General features: G+C 36.8%; 1 protein-coding gene across 1 annotated transcript in view; it reads right to left on the bottom strand.

Moving 5' to 3' along the window:
• Positions 1-4812: 4812 nt before the first annotated feature.
• LOC113484935 (haloacid dehalogenase-like hydrolase domain-containing 5) overlaps positions 4813-17496 on the bottom strand; it is a 14345-nt gene continuing 1661 nt past the window's right edge. Inside the window, exons 3-9 of the mRNA XM_026857624.1 lie at positions 15352-15608; positions 14127-14239; positions 12435-12528; positions 11275-11308; positions 10233-10407; positions 7903-8091; positions 4813-7099 (exon numbers count right to left, since the gene is read on the bottom strand). Coding sequence (XP_026713425.1) covers positions 6703-7099; positions 7903-8091; positions 10233-10407; positions 11275-11308; positions 12435-12528; positions 14127-14239; positions 15352-15608 — 1259 coding nt within the window. The 3' untranslated portion in view covers positions 4813-6702. The remainder of the gene's footprint in view (positions 7100-7902; positions 8092-10232; positions 10408-11274; positions 11309-12434; positions 12529-14126; positions 14240-15351; positions 15609-17496) is intronic.

Below are 17496 nucleotides of genomic sequence, written 5' to 3'. Positions count from 1 at the left end.
GCAGAGCATCCTTATTATTCTGTATTTTTCATGTTCATTCCCTCTTTGAATGCTGTGCGTTTTTCCCTTTATAAATGGTATTAAAACAGATTATTCTAAGTAAGTGTGAAAAGTAGTTTGATACTTGACAAAATGCTATATACATTTTCTTAAGAGTGTGATAATAATAATGAGGGGAATAACTTTGCTAATACAGTTTGGTGTTGTCATAGAAGGGATTCACCAGCTCGAGTTAAGTGTTGGAGTGGTGCTACGTGCCCGTGCCATCTCACAGCCAGGGGAAGCCAGCAGTGAGGTCGGTCACTGTCCTGCTTGCCAGACATTGAGTCAATGCAGACATACACTGAGCAGAAGGTGAATTTAGTTATTTGTAACGGTTTTAAAAGATTTCTATTTTGTACTTCTGTAAGGAGAAATGCTAAGATTTTTGAAGTCAGATATGCTCAGTGCTGTCAGCCAGCTTTTCCCTCTCTCGTGCCTCACTCGCTGGTACCTGACAAATATAAACCCCACATCTCCAGAGACTAGAGAGCCTTTAAGCGAGTCTGGCTCACACACTTGTTGGGAAGAAAATAAAAATCTCTTAATTCATATTGAATTCATTCACTGCATTCCAAAATTATTGAGGGGTTTGGATGCTAACAGTGTTAAAATTATTCTGCATTTTCTAGGACAAATCTGTTGGTGTTTTTCAAGGTTTCTTCAAGAGATGCAGGCTCTACGTTTCTAATCATCAGTAGCTACTTTGCTTTTAAACTTTCTTATCACAATACTGACTAGATCATTTGGAATATGAGGAGACAAGGGAGCAAGCTTGCATACTACAGTAATTTTTTATACTTTACCGTCATCTATTTATGAATTTATTATGAAAAATATTTTTAAACATATGAAACCTGCTTTTTGTTGTGAATCTTAGCAAAGTAGTGGATACATTGTACTGTATATCATTTAAAAGGTTTAATTAAAGTAAACATTTGGCAATTGATCTTTTGTTGTTATTTTATGCATGTACCTTGCTGTGGTTTATTATCAGAAACAAAATCAAGTTTTAAGAACTTATGTATCCTATTCTACAGTGCTGTATGGTCTTCTACTTTTATACAAGATACGATCTAATGTACTCGTTATTAAACAAAGTGCTTAACTCTCTTCCTCTTATCTTTACAACTGCCCATCACTTACATAAATGCATGCACATTAAATTATTAAACTCTCCAGCATTACTGGATGGAAGATTGAGTGAAAACCCAAGTTCTCAATGTTGGAGAAGTGCAAATAACTTTTTTAGTGCTTACAATTAAGTGTAAACAATGTCGTTACAACTGTACCTTCCCAAGGGAACATTTAGATCCTGGATTTTATTTAATTGCTGTAAATTAAACAAAGCAACACCCCTTTCTTTTTGCTTGGCTTTTTAATTCTAACAATGGTAGATGAGCAGATTTGATCTGCAGGAGCCAAATATTGAATTACTGTGTTCTGTATTCAGTCTACTACTTCAGTAACAGCCTCAGATACTAAAACTGCAATCAGTATGGCCATGCTTTAAAGCTAGTTCTTCAGAGCGCTGGGTAAAGAGAATTAACTAATAATTCAGCTAATAATGACACATTCTTTACTACTGAAACATTCTGGGTGTACCTCTACATGTCGCTGGTGTGCACAGTGCTGCAGAGAATCAGTGTAGATGTCTAATGCAAGCGTCACACTTAACACATGCCTACTCTGCAGATACTGAGCTTTGTTTTTTGATGTACTTCCCATTGTTCTGCACGTCTGTAATATAGTTTCTAAATCTGTGTGGGGAAAAAAAATAACTTACCCAAAAAAATACAAAGGGCGAAGCAAGTTGTGAATTCCAAGGCTGTGACATGAAGCAAAATGTAACAGTTTATGTAAAGCTGAGTTTCATTTATGTAAGTACTTATTATAATACAGTCCTAAAAATCTAACACATAGAACAGTTCTCTCTAAACCCTGTAAAACACCAGCCCTTCAAAGGCAAGCCTGTGCTTTCACAGCATACACCAACGATGAGCTGCTAGGCATATGTCACCTGGTATGAGCCTTGGAACCTGCCTGTCTTGCTGCTAAGAAGCTCTCACAGTATTTCCAGAGCAGAAGGGACACACACCTGTGTTGATATAACTAACTAGTTCATAGCTGCCTCCCAGTTCACCCGCCAAAGCACTACGCAGCACGCAGACCACACAACTATTGACCGAAGAGGGAGCGAGATGGGTGGCCCCCAGTGGGTGGCCAGATCTTCCCCAGGACACCCTTGGGGACCCCTTAAAACATGAACAGGTTAAACCAGTCGTAAAACGTTATGCAGAGGAAAAAAAATAAAATGCTGCTCTGATCTCGGCTGCCTGATCATCTGCAAGTGCGTGGCAAATTAAAATACGTATCACTAACAGCGCTCTCGTGTAGTTTTCAGTACTACACTGACAGCCAGCAAGCATATCTTTCAAGCTCAGTGAAAAACATTAATTTTAGAGGATCTTTTTCAATACTCTTACCAACAGTCATCTGCAATCCCACCACAGTGCAGAGGTTGCTTTTCATCCCCTACTGCTGCTGCAATATTAAGTTTAATCTTTCTAGATACAATTCAATTACACCGTATTGCAGCATATCATCATATTTGTGTTGCTGAAGAACCTAAGACATAGCAACCTAAGGGAGGTTGTCCCAGAAAAAAATTATTGAGCGGTTTATGGAAAGAAGTAAACTACTCCAAAAGCTTCAACAGATTATTGTGAATTACTCACATCTTTAAGACAAGCAGAAGTGGAAGATGTGCTACAGAATAGATTATTTTTTTGCATTTAAGAGTATTGAAGTTTTGACATGATAAATTTAATTTTAAATGCAAGGTTGTTTTTTATATCGAAGAGGTGATATCTAAAAATTTTTCTTCTTAAAATACAAATCTCAGATTAATTGAAAAATGCTTTTAAAGAAAAACATGGGATACTGAAGATAATACATGACTATAGGGTTTACAATGTTGTCAGTTTCGTATTAGCAAAAATAAGTACAGGATATATTTTTGAAAGGCTGGTTTTGAGGGGTTTTTTAATAGAACATAACGTGTTGCGAATAAAAACACTACTACACAAACAAAGGGCAAGCTCTACTTAGAAGAAACTTCAGCAATATCCTCAGGAATTTTTAAGTGCGATTTCAGTGACCTATTTCTGCACATCCTGGTCACTTGGGTGTTTCAACAATACATTTTAAACTTGAAAGAAGTATTGTAACATCCAATAGCTTACCTACATTATTATGACTGAAATACACTGAACATAATGTGGGAAATACTGTCTGTTTCAAAAAGGTAAATGTCAAAGCTGAAAACATTAAATGTAAGTGAAAATTCCTGGTAAGAAGACATTCAAGGAAAGGGAAGCAAAAGTTAAGTTAGGGTCTTAGTCTTACCTAATATTCATTCATCTCACTTTTAGCTGAATAATTGGAAAGAACATTTTACTAAACTCAGTTTTCCTTAAGAACTCCGAAAAAACACAACTTTCAGTACTAAAGATTGAGATTTCTTCTATTTTCACGTGTTGGCCTGTTACTAACAAAGAATCACTAAATTTCACTTTAAAGTACCATAGCAGGAAATACTAGAAATTACAGTGGTAACTCTGATGTAATATTTTATGTCACTTCTTTTCAAAAACATCCTCATCTGTACCACTTCCTGAGTGAACACGAGGCATGAAATTCAAAGACTTAAAAGTCTCTCAGTGTAGCATCTTCATTTGTAAGACGCTAAAAAATACAATGAACAATGACTGCTTTTTGAGGGGTCACATCAAAGAAAAGATGACAAGTCTTTTGCTGGAATTCAGTACTGAGTAAAGCAGGTGAAATGGAAGGTTTGCCTGAGTCGCATACTAGCACCTTAGCACAAATTTAAGGAGAAATATAAATGAGAGCAGGGCTCACTGAGGGAGAAACACACATGCTTTTCTACTCATTTTGCAAATTATGAGGGGTTTGCTACACTACTAACACCAGCAATATTTCAAAATTCTAACTGTGGTGTAAGTGCACATCAACAGCAGCACATGTCACTGAGGAAGCAGCTTGCTGTTGGGCTCTAGAGCTGGATCCAGCCTGTGTGGTGGCAGTTCTAATTAGTCTAATTCAAGTTACCCGGCTCAGCACAACACTGAAGCAGTGGGAGCATATAGCAAGGGGATGCTGTGAGGCACATTAGGCAGGAGCTCCAGGGAAACATCCTCAGTGGTAACTCACTATGCTCCTTCAAATCCTTCCTTAAGAATATTTTTCATGATATGACACCAAAATATTTGCCTAGCTCACTGTTATACTACAATTGCCTATTACACTATAAAACACAAAAGAGAAGTGTTAGTATGTCAATCATCTTTGTCCCCCATCTGTGGCAACAACTGGCAAATTTTGGTTTTGTGCTGATACAGCTGCAGATCCAATGGCACCCCAGTGCACTCCTGGGACTCAGTCACACATTCATACGAAGAATCACATTAAAGATTGCTCCTGCAGACTCACAAGGCAGCATTCACACCCCTGCAAAACAGACATGGTCTAAGAGGGATAGAGACTAAAAAACTGTCTTCCTTTCCATTAAAAAACAGTAGCAGCCTGATTAGCAGCCAAACAGTATTTTTTTCTACATATGCTTTAGAAGTTGATGTTTCCATGAGGGATGAAGTTTTAAAAGTATACAGACAGTTCCTTCATTAACTTTTTGAAGTGTTCATGCATATTCTGGGAAAAAAAGAAGAAACAAACTGAACAGTTGCTGTTCTTCATCAACTTCCACTTTTTTATTCCTTGCTTCACTGACAACCTGAAACTGCTTCTGGTAATAGTTAACAAACTCTGCAACATGCTTCAGTACTGAAACAACGCAACTTCAAGTCATCCTGACATTTTACAAAACTACAATCTTTACTTAGAAAGATTTGGCATACTTTGCAAATAGTTGGCATATTACAGAAAAGTGCTAAAGATATAGGTATATATCTGTTTATTATACCAATGAAAAAAGGCAAGAATGTGCTGCTGTAATACTTTCTCAGTAAAGAAACAGGAAATAGACTGTTTAGAGCAGTGTCTTTAAACTGGATCCAGCAAGATATGTTGAAAGCTACTTATGAAATGTTACACGTGAATGAATCAACAATCCTGGTAAGTAGAGAGGAGGATTACAGTGGTTTGCAAACAGAGAAAACACAAGAAAACTCGACTTCATAGCAGCAATGTTCTCTTCACGGCATGAGTTTTCAGATTTCTGATGTCAAGATAATAAGCAGTGAAGAAGTTGGCCAGCAAATAATTTCTCTTTATGCCACCATCTGTCTATCAATGCTTGTTTTGCAAGAACTTGGGAAAATTGAAGACTCACAGATTTTTGTTTGTTCAATTTATAATTCGAAAAAAAACAAAACAACAAAACAAACCAACCATAAAACCTGACTAGCCCCCAAGGTGATGTTAGGCGATATTTGTGTGTAAGTTGACTTTGTTTTTAAAACACACTTAATTGGCTTCTGTTTTCAAAGCTCATGTCACAAGTACACCATATACTGTGTTATAACAAATAAACACAAAAATATTTTCAAAGGCATCTTTTCGATGAAAATGTTTAAAAGTATTTTACAAAAATAACATAATTTTTTTCTTCTTTTTTAAAATGAACAGCTATAAAATCCATGAACCAAACACATAATATTGACACAAGATGAAATATATCACACTAAAGGCCCATTAATTACCACAGTGGTGTGAAGCTTCAAGTAAATTACTAGGCACTTTTTGCCCGAACAGTAGTCACTCATTCAGTGGAAAAGTCCAACTGACAGAAACACCCAAAACATAACTGCTGAAGCTTTCTAAGATTCTTAATTCCTCAAAAAAGTGCAGATAAAAAGGCAAAGACAAAAAGGCCAGGTATTATGCCGCACAGAACACCCAGTGTTAGCTGCTCTCTGTTCGGCTTAGTTGGAGTTCCAAAAACGGGGTTACAAGTCAGCCTTCTCCATCCGACATGGGCATTTCTATTAAGGCTTTACATGTCAGAGTAGAGAGAAGCAATACCAGCTCCAGGCACATGGGAAAAACAGATGACAAGAAAGGCTGCAGGGTCATACCTGAACAAGTACAGAGTGGCAGAACAGACATGCACTTTGCCCTAATTTAAAAGAGAGCTCCTTACTTGCAGAATCCCCAGCAGTAACAGGTTGTGCTCTGTACCAGCCAATTTGTAACTGTGTGGATGACCCCAGCATCACAGTCTGACAGCCTCAAGAGCCCCAGTGCCAAGAAGCTAACTCTTCCAGCAAACAAAAGAAGGTACTGACGGGGGAATTTAAGTATGAACATGCATAAGCTACTATGAAAAATTGCTATTAAAATACCTAACATTATGAATGGGAGGACAATAAAGGGCAACTAAAGCAAGAAATTACATATTTCAAAGTACTTTAAAAAGCACTATTGGTATTTAATATACTTATATTAAGTATATTAATATACTTAAGTATACTACTACTAAGTATACTTGATATAAGACTGTATGAATTAAAAAGTTAAAAATGTTAGAAAGCAGCAGTTTGTGGTGTGATCTTAAAGCAGGGTTTGGTTTTGGGGAAGAAAAGCATAGCACTTAAGTAGTCCTTAAGAAATCATTTAATCTCAATTAGGTGCAAAGTTCTCCAGCTGGAAGACCAGGTCTACGGCAGCATCAACATCTGGTACAATATGATCTGGTTCTACCAAACCAGGATCAAATCTAAAATCCCTGTGGCCATGGAACACCGCTTCTGTGATGGTCTCCCTGGTATCCAGGGGTACCTCAGTGTGAGGGTTGTAAACCCCAGTACAAACAAGAACAGACCTACAGCGGGCAGCAGCTGCAGATGCCAACTCATTCTCCCAACTGTTGTCTATTTCATCATTCTGAGAGAGAGCAGCAGATCCTCTGCCACCAGCAACTTTGGCCTGAATCCGTGATTTTGAACCTTTTCTGGAGTTCTCTTCAAGATAGCGATTGTAAAGGTTAGCACCATAGACGTCAGTCATGAGATTATCTCTGGAAATGTAAGTAGAAAGTTCAGTCAGCAGTGCAATTTTAGCTGTCTGATTTCAATGTGTGAAAGACATTTTTATGGTTTTAACAGTTTATACTTTACATGACTTTATGTGGAAGTATGCAGATAGGAAGAAATCCAAATCTACATCTATTTTATTAAGTCATTTTCATTAAGCATGACACATGAGAAAAGTGAATAACTCTCTATATTGAAACTGCAGATCAGAGCAGGGGGAGGGGATATCAAGGACAGGTATTAGCAGTCTACGAATGAGTTTATTATATTTCCAAATATCTTGGAGCTTTTGGACCAGTCTTTAATACAATACAGCTTTATGTCTTTCTCTGAAAAGGATTCTATAAAGTGATAGCACACACATATGACTGAGCTTAATGATCTCACAAATAAATTCTATCTCTACATGATCTAATAACTGTCATTTACTCAAAGCTTGTTGTTTTATAGTTTTACTGGTATAACAGTAAATACCTATGAAAATCCTTTCTGTTAGACTTACACAGCCTATTACAGATTTTTTTTTAAAAAGAGAGAAATCTTAGTTGCATATAAACCACTTTTTGTGCTTCTACAGAAATTTCACAAAGAAATAACAAAGTATTATTAATTTTTAAGATTAGAAACAGTGAGGCTCGACAACATTATGAAAAGCACACCACAGCACCACGAACGTTGCATGGGCCCAATGGCATGAGAAACAAACTAGTAAGAGTTGTGTCGTTTTCTTTACTGGTATTTATGTCGCGAGTCATTTCCTGCTGCACTCGTTAGACTTACACCTTACCCAACAGCATAAAGCGTCTGAATAGGTTGCTTCCATCTCCTCTCTGCTGCCTGAGCCCTGATGAGGTATTCTGCATACTGGTAGGTCAGTTTACTAGGTTTGCCCATTAAGGCCTCATATTTCAGATCTTTGCCAGTGATCTTCTTGTAAATGTTTTCCAAACAAACCATGAATGTTCCATGTCCAAACCTACACAAATATAAAGACAAATCAAATTATATAAAGTACAGCTAAAAAAAAAAAAAAGCTAAGCTGTTTTATTTCATTGCCTTTTAGAAATAAATCAGATCTCGTAGCTATCAAATTTCTCTGTTTGCATGCAACATTTCTACAGCTGTTTCACCGAAAATTAAGTGCTGATTAGCTGAACAATAAATACCGCAATAAAAACACGTTACTGGGACAGCACAACAGACTTAACTATTTTTAAATATAGGAATGGTTTGTGTTAGTGTTATTCGCATTGAAGTAGATACCCTAATTACAAAAGTGATGCTTCTTGAAATAATACCTAGCCTGTGATCTGCTCTCTGCAGTGACCAAACAGAATCAGTTAAATTAACCAAGAGGAGAAACAGAAAACGAAAGTTAGAATCAGACAGAAAGAAAACTGATCTCTCCTTAAACACGAGTATACCAAAACCCACTTGTAATATGGAAACAAAAAAACTTCATGGGTTTAAAAAAAAAAAAGAGATGCAAAGGAGGATCAAAGAAAAGACTATAATTTCAATAACTCAGTTACTTTGATCAAGTGCAAACAGTGATGATGGTCATCAACCAAGCCAGTAAATCAGCAATTTAGAAGATATAATCTCATGGCAAAAAAAAGCATGTTTACTTCATTATTGTAGTCAAGGTGTGAGATTTGGATAAACTAATATATATCACTTGAGAACACTGAATAAGAAGAATAAAAAGTTGCTATACAACAATTCCATGTACAATAAAATACACATACAACTAAAGAGGAGATGTTAGGTAACTTCAGATGCACAAAGATTAGCACCTGCTCAAAGTATGTACCTACAACCTAAAAAACCCCAAAACACCAATATAATGAGCATCAGAAGCCAGCAGACATATACGAGGTGCACTAATAAAGAAATAAGGTCTCTAATGGCCTAAGAATCAAAATAGTCTTTTAAGGAAAAAAGTTACACAGAAGAAGCAGCTGTAGCACTTTCAAATGTGGTACAGAATTAGCTTTTCTGAATTCTGAATTAACCAATCATTCCCTCGCTCCACCCTCTTTGTTTCTTTGTATTATGGAATATCAATAAATAAGCACAAATTTATTTCCAGTAGTTATTAGCAACAGCTTGAAACAATTTAGTCACGGCATTATATTCCAACAGTGAAGGTAACCGTACTATCAGATCCAACCTTGTCATACTGTCAAACTCAAAGGAAAAAAACAAACTTTATAGTGGATCCTTCCCAAAGGACAAGACTGAATGTATCTTATCACTATAGATATACTGGTTTATCTATATATATATATATGTATCTATATATAGATATACTGGATTATCACTATAGATATACTTATCACTATAGATATACTATATTGCCTTACTCTAGCCTGAAACTATCACACACATGTCTTTTGCCAACGTGCTAATTAGAGATGGTCTTTGCATCCAAGTAAGGATATCTGACAAGATCTTTGACACAAGATCAAGGCAGCAATCAGGTCACAGGAACAATTTCTATTTCAGTCTACGTTCAAATTTTAGACTGGGGGGAAGGGAGGGGAAACAAAACTATTAAAGAACTACCTTCTATTGAAAACAGAATCAAGCAAAACCACTATCAGAGATCATGCCACCTTGTTTTGTGTGTTCTACTTGGTTTTTCTTATGTTCCTTAAAGAGCTCCTTATATTGTCCCCAGCTCAAAACCACTCACAGCTTTCAACTAGCAGGATCAACTCTTTATCCTACCAGAAGCTGTGAAGTGGAAAAGAGAAATACCAAAGAAGGACCTAATGAAATGAAACAATGGCCGTGACAGTTTTTTTCATTTTTATCTTTGAACTGAGACTCAGACCCTCAGGCAAACCCCTAGCTTTCCCCACTCTTCTGAGACACAAAAATGTTTATAGCTTAAAAGCAGTTTTTATCTTAAGTGATTTCCCGAATGCAGTTATGTAGACAATAAGGCAGCATTTGCTGAAAGTGCACTGCTTTAGAGGTGTGTATTCAGAGATGAGACCTACTGTGAAGCTATGCAAGCATTTTGTATAAAAGTATTTACTCTGAATTTTACTGAAGAAATGAGGAAACCCCAGTTATATCACGATATACACACGTTACAATCACACTTACCTTGGAGACTGGGCTTCAGCTACCCACATCAGATCCATATTACAAGCAAGTACAGGAATGTGAGGGTAATTTTCATGGTGGTACGGATTTCCAGGATAGCCACTTGTCAGCAAAACATCTATTATCAATTGAAGGTTGGTTTCCCATCTGACTGGCTCCCCAAACAAAACAACAGCTATGAGAACAAGAATTACAAAATAGTCACAGAATTAGCTAACAGGGAACCAAATCTCTGACATCAAAACTTGGTCTAAAGAGACTGAGCTTTACCACCATGAACTGATGAAATAGTCACATCACCTGTAACTTAGGGTTTTAATATATTACGTACCCATTCATTCACAGAAGATCTCAGAAGTAACAAGACCCCAGTGCAAAATCTACAGCATTAATAATTCTTTCAAATTGTCTAAGTTTCTCCATCGCACCACAAAATACTAACTTCTAAATTGTATTTCTAAGTCTTCCATACCTTTGTGAATTCTATGTTTACATACAGTATTTAAATAATCCATCAGAGATGTTATTTTGTTCATCTTAAAACAAAATTTGAATGTTGTTCTTAGACATTTTTCTGGTCTCCAGCAATAATCTGACATATTTTAAGATCCTAAAGTCCAGAGATGAGAGTGAATACAGTGTACTGAAACGAGATGCTTCTCATACTACAACTCTGAAGTGACCATCTTGACTACTGTAAGAAAAAGACCAAGTATTTCTGAACATGTAAATTTATTCCTCATTTTTGAAAGGAAGGCAAATAATAGCCTGTTAAAGAGAGATGAAAAAGAAAGCAGACCTCACCTACCTTCTGAAATCTCAAAAACACATGGCTGAAAACTGCAAACATTAAAAAAATAGCTTTATCACACATGATACATTTCAAATTAATGACAGATGTCATTAAAAAGGAAATTTTAGAGTCGTCTCGGCCAACCTTCTGAAGTGCCCAACAATTTAAAAAATAAATTCTAATTACAAAGTACAATAAAGATATTTCATCTATTAATGGATAGTTGCAAGTTAAATAAAGATAACTGACCCTCAATCTTGGGAAGCTCCACAGCAGAGGGGTACTGCAATAAGAAAAAAGTGAAAGTTTTCTACAAGATTAAACATCTACTACTATTTTTAACAGAATAAATTCAAGTATAGCTTCCACAATTGCCTTCTGCAACACTGACAGGAAATGCACTCTCTATTTTGGTATATACCTGATGTCAGTTTACTTAGAAACTTGTACTTCAATTCTGAAGTGAAATCCTGTGGCAAACGGACAGCAGACATGTTAGCGTGTTCTACATTTGCTGGCCTCCTACATCTATTTAACTTCCTCTGGCAAGCTCTACATCTTCAGCTGTTTCATTTACTTGTGTACGAAAGTATGGATGTTTGTTTTTCCACATGAGTAGGAGGCCTCTATTATTAACAAGACATTTGAAAAACAGTTTTCAAAATTTATTTCTTTAACACTGCTAAGAAAAATACATTGTATAACACAATGTATTTGCTAAACAATTAAGTTTGCATGTCATGATTTTCTCCCTGTGGTGACAAATACGTTAACAGTTTCTTGAACTTCTACATCTGCATGGTTGAGAAGCAAGGCAAAAAGTGATATAACCAAGTTATGGAGTCTATAAACCACAGATAATTTCTTGACTTCACATGGAAAAAAATCTACTCTATATACTGACCCTGAATATGTTAATACACACATGTATTTACGGTGTATGTTTACACTTCTTTTTGAAATTCTGCACAATTCAGTTGAAGCCATACTGTACATTGTCCAGTCCTCTGGAGAAAGATTAGTTATGTGCAAAGCATGAATCTACAACCAAAGCAACCTCACAGTCTAGAGACAATACTAAGACAATCATGGAAAAAGCTTATTTTATCTTTCACACATCTGAGGAAGCTACTAAGCTTTCCAAGACAGATTTTGAATTAGGTATCTGTCCTAAATTATAAGCTTTCCCTCAACACTAAGTTACAAAATCAAAAACTATGTTAAAGGATTACCACTGATAGAAAAAAAGTCTATACAGTTGTTCTTGGAAACGCTGCAATGAAACAAATAAAGAAGTAGAAAAACAAAGTTAAAGTACAGTGTAAGAACAGCAGCATTAGCTCGGTAGTTTAAATGTTGACCCCTATTACAGCATGTCATCTAATGAGTGAACAAAAATATATACTCACCAGAACGTTAGGTCTTCTCTCATGGTCAACTACATCTAGCAAAGGGTGTTTCTCCCGCAATGTTTCAATGGTAATAGGTTGACAGAAACCAAGGCTGGAAAGATACCAGTTAAGGATACAGAACTGCTTTTATTAAAAGATCTTAAAAATCAGTAATTCCATTTTAACAATGTTAACGTAGGCAGTTTATCTGGTAAAGCAAATTATTTAGGAATGAAAGCAACTTATCAAAGACCAATTTCTTCTTCTGTAAGCTAAAAAGATGATCATCCCATTATTTATAAATGGGAGACCTGAGTGTCTGAAATCTGAAGACAGAAATTATTCATAAGTCTTTCTCAAAATACGAGATGAAAAGCAAAGCAGCTACTCTATACTTGCAATACTCCAAGATCATCTTTACACAAGTAAAAAAAGAAGTTTATCTGGCAGCAAGACAACATCTTGTGTAATTATTAAAAGAAATACAAGCTAGTTGAGGAAAAAATACTGTCTCCACAAACTGTGCTTACCTTTGGCCACTATTACTGCAAGCATATTGCTAGATAAACAAACACCGCAAGACGGTGAACTGACCAATCAGGTTTAATTACATTCTACAGGTAGTTAAGATAAATACCAAAACACATCAAAAAAGGAAAAGACCAAAAGGCAAAAAATAACCTCCTGGTTTGCATGGTAGTGCTCTTAAATGACGATATATCCCATTAATTTAAACTTAGTTAACAAGAGGTAATCAAACTAAAACTGCTCATTTATGTAAAAAGCAGTTGTGATGCTACTCTCAATGCTAAACCAACTTTTTACAATGCAAATGTAAATAAGAGCTATTTAAATATCTTAGTTATACAAACCAAGCCACCTGATTTTGTATTGGAATTACCACCACAGGCCATATGTAAAGTTATTTTAAGGTAAGATTATCCTGTATGAAAATGCTACCCAACAGAAATATAACCATATATTTTGTACTGAGTCTTGTAGTATACTTTTATCTATGCCTAACATATTTTGACAGTTAACTGGAATGTTCCTTCAGTATTTTTTTCTCATCTTTGTTTTTGAAATAAAGCTTATACTTAAAAGTTGCATATGCATTTTTTACAACTTGCAATTAACACCAACTTTAATTAAAATCCCAATAAAGGAAGAAGTACAGAAGGGAGTTACTGGAAGCATTAGCAAAGATAATGCAAAAGTCAAGGTCGTTAAATTACAGTGCGAAGCTTTGATGACACCATTATATCAAGATAATTCAACTTCTTTTTGACAGTTAGTATAGAAGCAGCAAAATATTTTCAAGTACAGTTCTACTCTAAGTGTCTGTAACAAAACCAATGTAAGCAGGTAGCCAGTCCAGGTCACGAGTGGATCATAAGTCAGTGATCTAAAAATCAGATGCAACAAATAATAGAATGCCACGCTCTCATCCTCCAGAGAGCACAAATGCTTTGTGATGAAATGTTATTTACATATGAGTAAAAAAAAAAAATTATTTTTTTCCTTTCCCACTAAAAATAGACAGAACAAAGTGAAGCAAGTGTCAACACACCAACCATTTTCAAAACACAAATCACAATAAGAACTACTATTGATTTGTAGTGTTGAAATATTTGGTCTTCACTTGGTCCACAGGATCCCCTGCACTTGATTAAGGAAAAAACCAGAAAGTTAGGGTTTTTTAAAAGATACTCTTGAGCAATATCAAGTAGCGGTCCTTGTCCAGATACAAGAACACATTTTTCATGATAACGTTTGAACATCCGCAGAGGACTGTGAGACATCATCACTTGATCTTGTGAAATCTGTTTGGAATTTAAAAACAAAAGAAGGAGTCTGTTGTTTTTCAGGTAAGTTATTTATATGAAGATTTAATCAACAGGTGTGACAAATTCCATGAATTACAAAGCAATCACACCTATCGACCTAAAATCCTACCGTATCATTTTCTCCTAAGTTTCACAGATGACATATTGATATACCACTCCAGAAAATAAATCCATACTCCTGACAAATTATCATATACATCCCTTTCAGCTTCCGGAATTACTCTATTCAACATGAACACCACGTTTTCTCTCCTAGTTTTACAGAATCACCATGTTCATTTAGAAAACCAAAAGGGAAGAAGAATCAGAACTGCCCTAGTTCCAATTGCAGCCCCTTTGCTAGACTGCAGCATTGATTTATTTGTATCAGAAGACCTTCTTTTACTTTATATATCCTCTTTCCTTCAATAGGTATAAAACCAGTAAAATTATTATCTTGTAAGGGTGATGCTACTATGAATAGCTACTTACCACCACCTTTACAGATCTAAAAAACCCAAACCCAGTTGAGCTGTCATTTTATCCATGACACACAGGATGTTATTGATACAGACATGCCCATGTTTGCTGGCCCTACTGAAACAAAAGGTGCTGCAGAACCGTCTTTAATGGCTTTTACCTTAGTAAATGCTCAAACACAGTCTCCAACGATGGAGAAGTCCTGCTGCCTGCAGCGCCCACAGATCAGGAGGGAATAAAGAAAGATTTACCACTTGTATCTAAAAGAGGCTGGAAGCTCCCGTCTTGAACATTATCACAGAAGACATTCAGCTTGCTAGAGCAGAGTTTCATGTTACTGGCAAACACATTTTTTTATTCAGAAAGGGAAGGCAAGATTTATTCCCATAATAATAATGTTGCAAAGAAATAAAGCTCATTACCATGAGCTTTACCATTGGAAAAATCAGTACCAACAGAAATACCACTAGCTTTGGACAGTATTTTTTACTTTTCTAATACCTCCAGCAAAGCATTTCAGGGAGCTTAAGTGAAAAACAAAACTGATTAACTGAGCAGCATTTAATATATTTGACACATTCACCGTAAGTAAATAACTAAATAAATAGTATTTAAGTTATGCTACTCACTGGAACTCCCAGTAGATGAGACAACTGATCAGCTTTTTTCTGGCGAAGGCAATTCCCTGCATTGGTAACAAATACTACAGGCACTAAGAACTGTCCCTGAGAATTCACTAGCTTTTGAAAGGCTGTTTTTGCAGCAGGAATTGGAGTCTTTCCTCGTACCAGTACACCATCAATGTCAAAAAGAAAACCAAAAGATGGCAGTATGTTGACCTGTAAGGAAGAATTGAAGAGTACATTAGTTATGCCCTTACTTATGCCTGTTTGATAAGCTTACAATAGCTAAAAGCCCGATGAAAACAGATGCCTCCCCAGAGGAGGAAGGCATCTTTAACTTTGTACTTCTTAATGTGCCTTACAGACGTATTCATATGCTAAAATGCCTACTGTGAAAAAAGGAGCACAACTAACTCCCTTTTCCTTATGCATACAGCCTCATGAGCTCCATCTTGCTTTACAGTAGTTCCGAAACATTTCAGAAGATAGGGACAAATTGAGTTAAACTGATAGGAAGAGGTACAAAATACACGCTGCTGTGCCAGCGAGTCTTTGAGCCATGTTTGATTGATTTAACCCCACTATTTCACAGGTAATTTCAGTACACAGAATACTAATAAAATAAAGTATATTTTTCAGCAGCAGATAGGTCTGGAATGTAAGTATTGTACTTGGCTCCTCCCTTACAAGATGTTTAGATGCCAAAACTGCCCCTGCTGTCACTTGTACTTTCAGTTCCACAACAGGTTTGACTGTGACCAATTAGCTGTTGTGCTCCTTATACCCTGCTTCAGTTGATTTGTAGTTACATATATGGCAGACTGATGCCTATTGGTAAAGTTAGCACCTCCTTACACAAAGATGCTGTTTGGGTTACTAGAATTTAACTCATTGCCTGCCTTTGAAGAAGTGAAGAGCTGGACTTCATGACCCTGGAAAAGGCAAGCAAGGCTAAATGGGGGTAAGAACGATGAGCTGGGTGCTAAGCCTAAGGAGTGGAGACAGAGAGGGGACTGCGGAGCAACAAAACCACCGTTACTGATTCAGGTTGGAAAAGGATGGACCAGAAAGGGTCTAGAATCCAAACTTCATTTCTCTCACAAGCCTAAAATGGAATCGAAGAATCTTGGGATTTGTGATCCCCTCCTTCATCGTTTGATGAAAATGGAGTGAGAGATTAAGTGTTGAGACTGAGCAGGCACAGAAATGACCCCAGCCGCGGAGGTGGGAGAGCCTTTGCTACTCACACCGCCTCTGGGCACGTCCTGACAGCAATCCAGCCCACTGCTCTTCCCATACGGGGAGAAGGGCATTTTGCATAATTAAACAGCACTTTTGTTTCTCATCAATTATTCATCCTGCAGCTGGGTACTGCACAGAGACAGACACTGCCACGGCCACCACCATGTGAAAGGTGCTGTAGCTACAGACACACCGGCTCCCACTGCTGCCTTCTCTAAAACCACGGCACACACACGACATTTAAAAACCCATGAGTTTGAGTACATTCCCTTACAGAGCCCAATTTAACGAAGTCAACACTTTAATTGCATTACATTATCATTCATTTAAATTAGGCACTTGTTTTTTGTTCAGTTTTACACGCATGAATTACCCCCTGAAGCTTTCTCCTTTCTTTTCTATATAACCATCATCTATTTAAAAACGAAAAGCCCTGCAACCCTTGTCTCCAAGTTGTCTGCAACAGTTTCAGGAATGCCACATTAGAAATAACCCAGCTGCTACAGAAATGACGTTGCTGATAAGCACACCGTAGTCTTCTCGGGCTCATGAGCTGGCACATGAAATTACTGAAACTAGATGGTAATAGTTTTGTCATAAATGCAGTTCTTGACACTAATTTTTCTACCTGTAAATAGGCAAGAAACATGAATTCTACAGTGAACAACACTGTAGCAAAAAAGAAAAAAAAAATTCTAAGTATACAGAGAAATAAAGAACTAAGAATGGAATTCAGCCTATATCTAACAGAGAAACAGTGAAATTATCAGCTATTCTTTTTCCTTTTGACCACAAAGGAACGCTCTCTTCGCCGCAGAGCGCTCCGCAGCAACAGCGGGGACGGGACGAAGCCCGCGGCCCCGGGCGCGACCGCCGCGTCTCTCCGCCACGGCACGAAGCACAAGCGGC

Source organism: Athene cunicularia (genome assembly GCF_003259725.1).
Source record: "Athene cunicularia isolate RWA chromosome 12 unlocalized genomic scaffold, athCun1 chr12_part1, whole genome shotgun sequence".
Taxonomy (NCBI): Eukaryota; Metazoa; Chordata; class Aves; order Strigiformes; family Strigidae; genus Athene; species Athene cunicularia.
The sequence above is the reverse complement of the archived record's forward strand: the minus strand, read 5'-3'. Positions and strand labels throughout refer to the sequence as shown.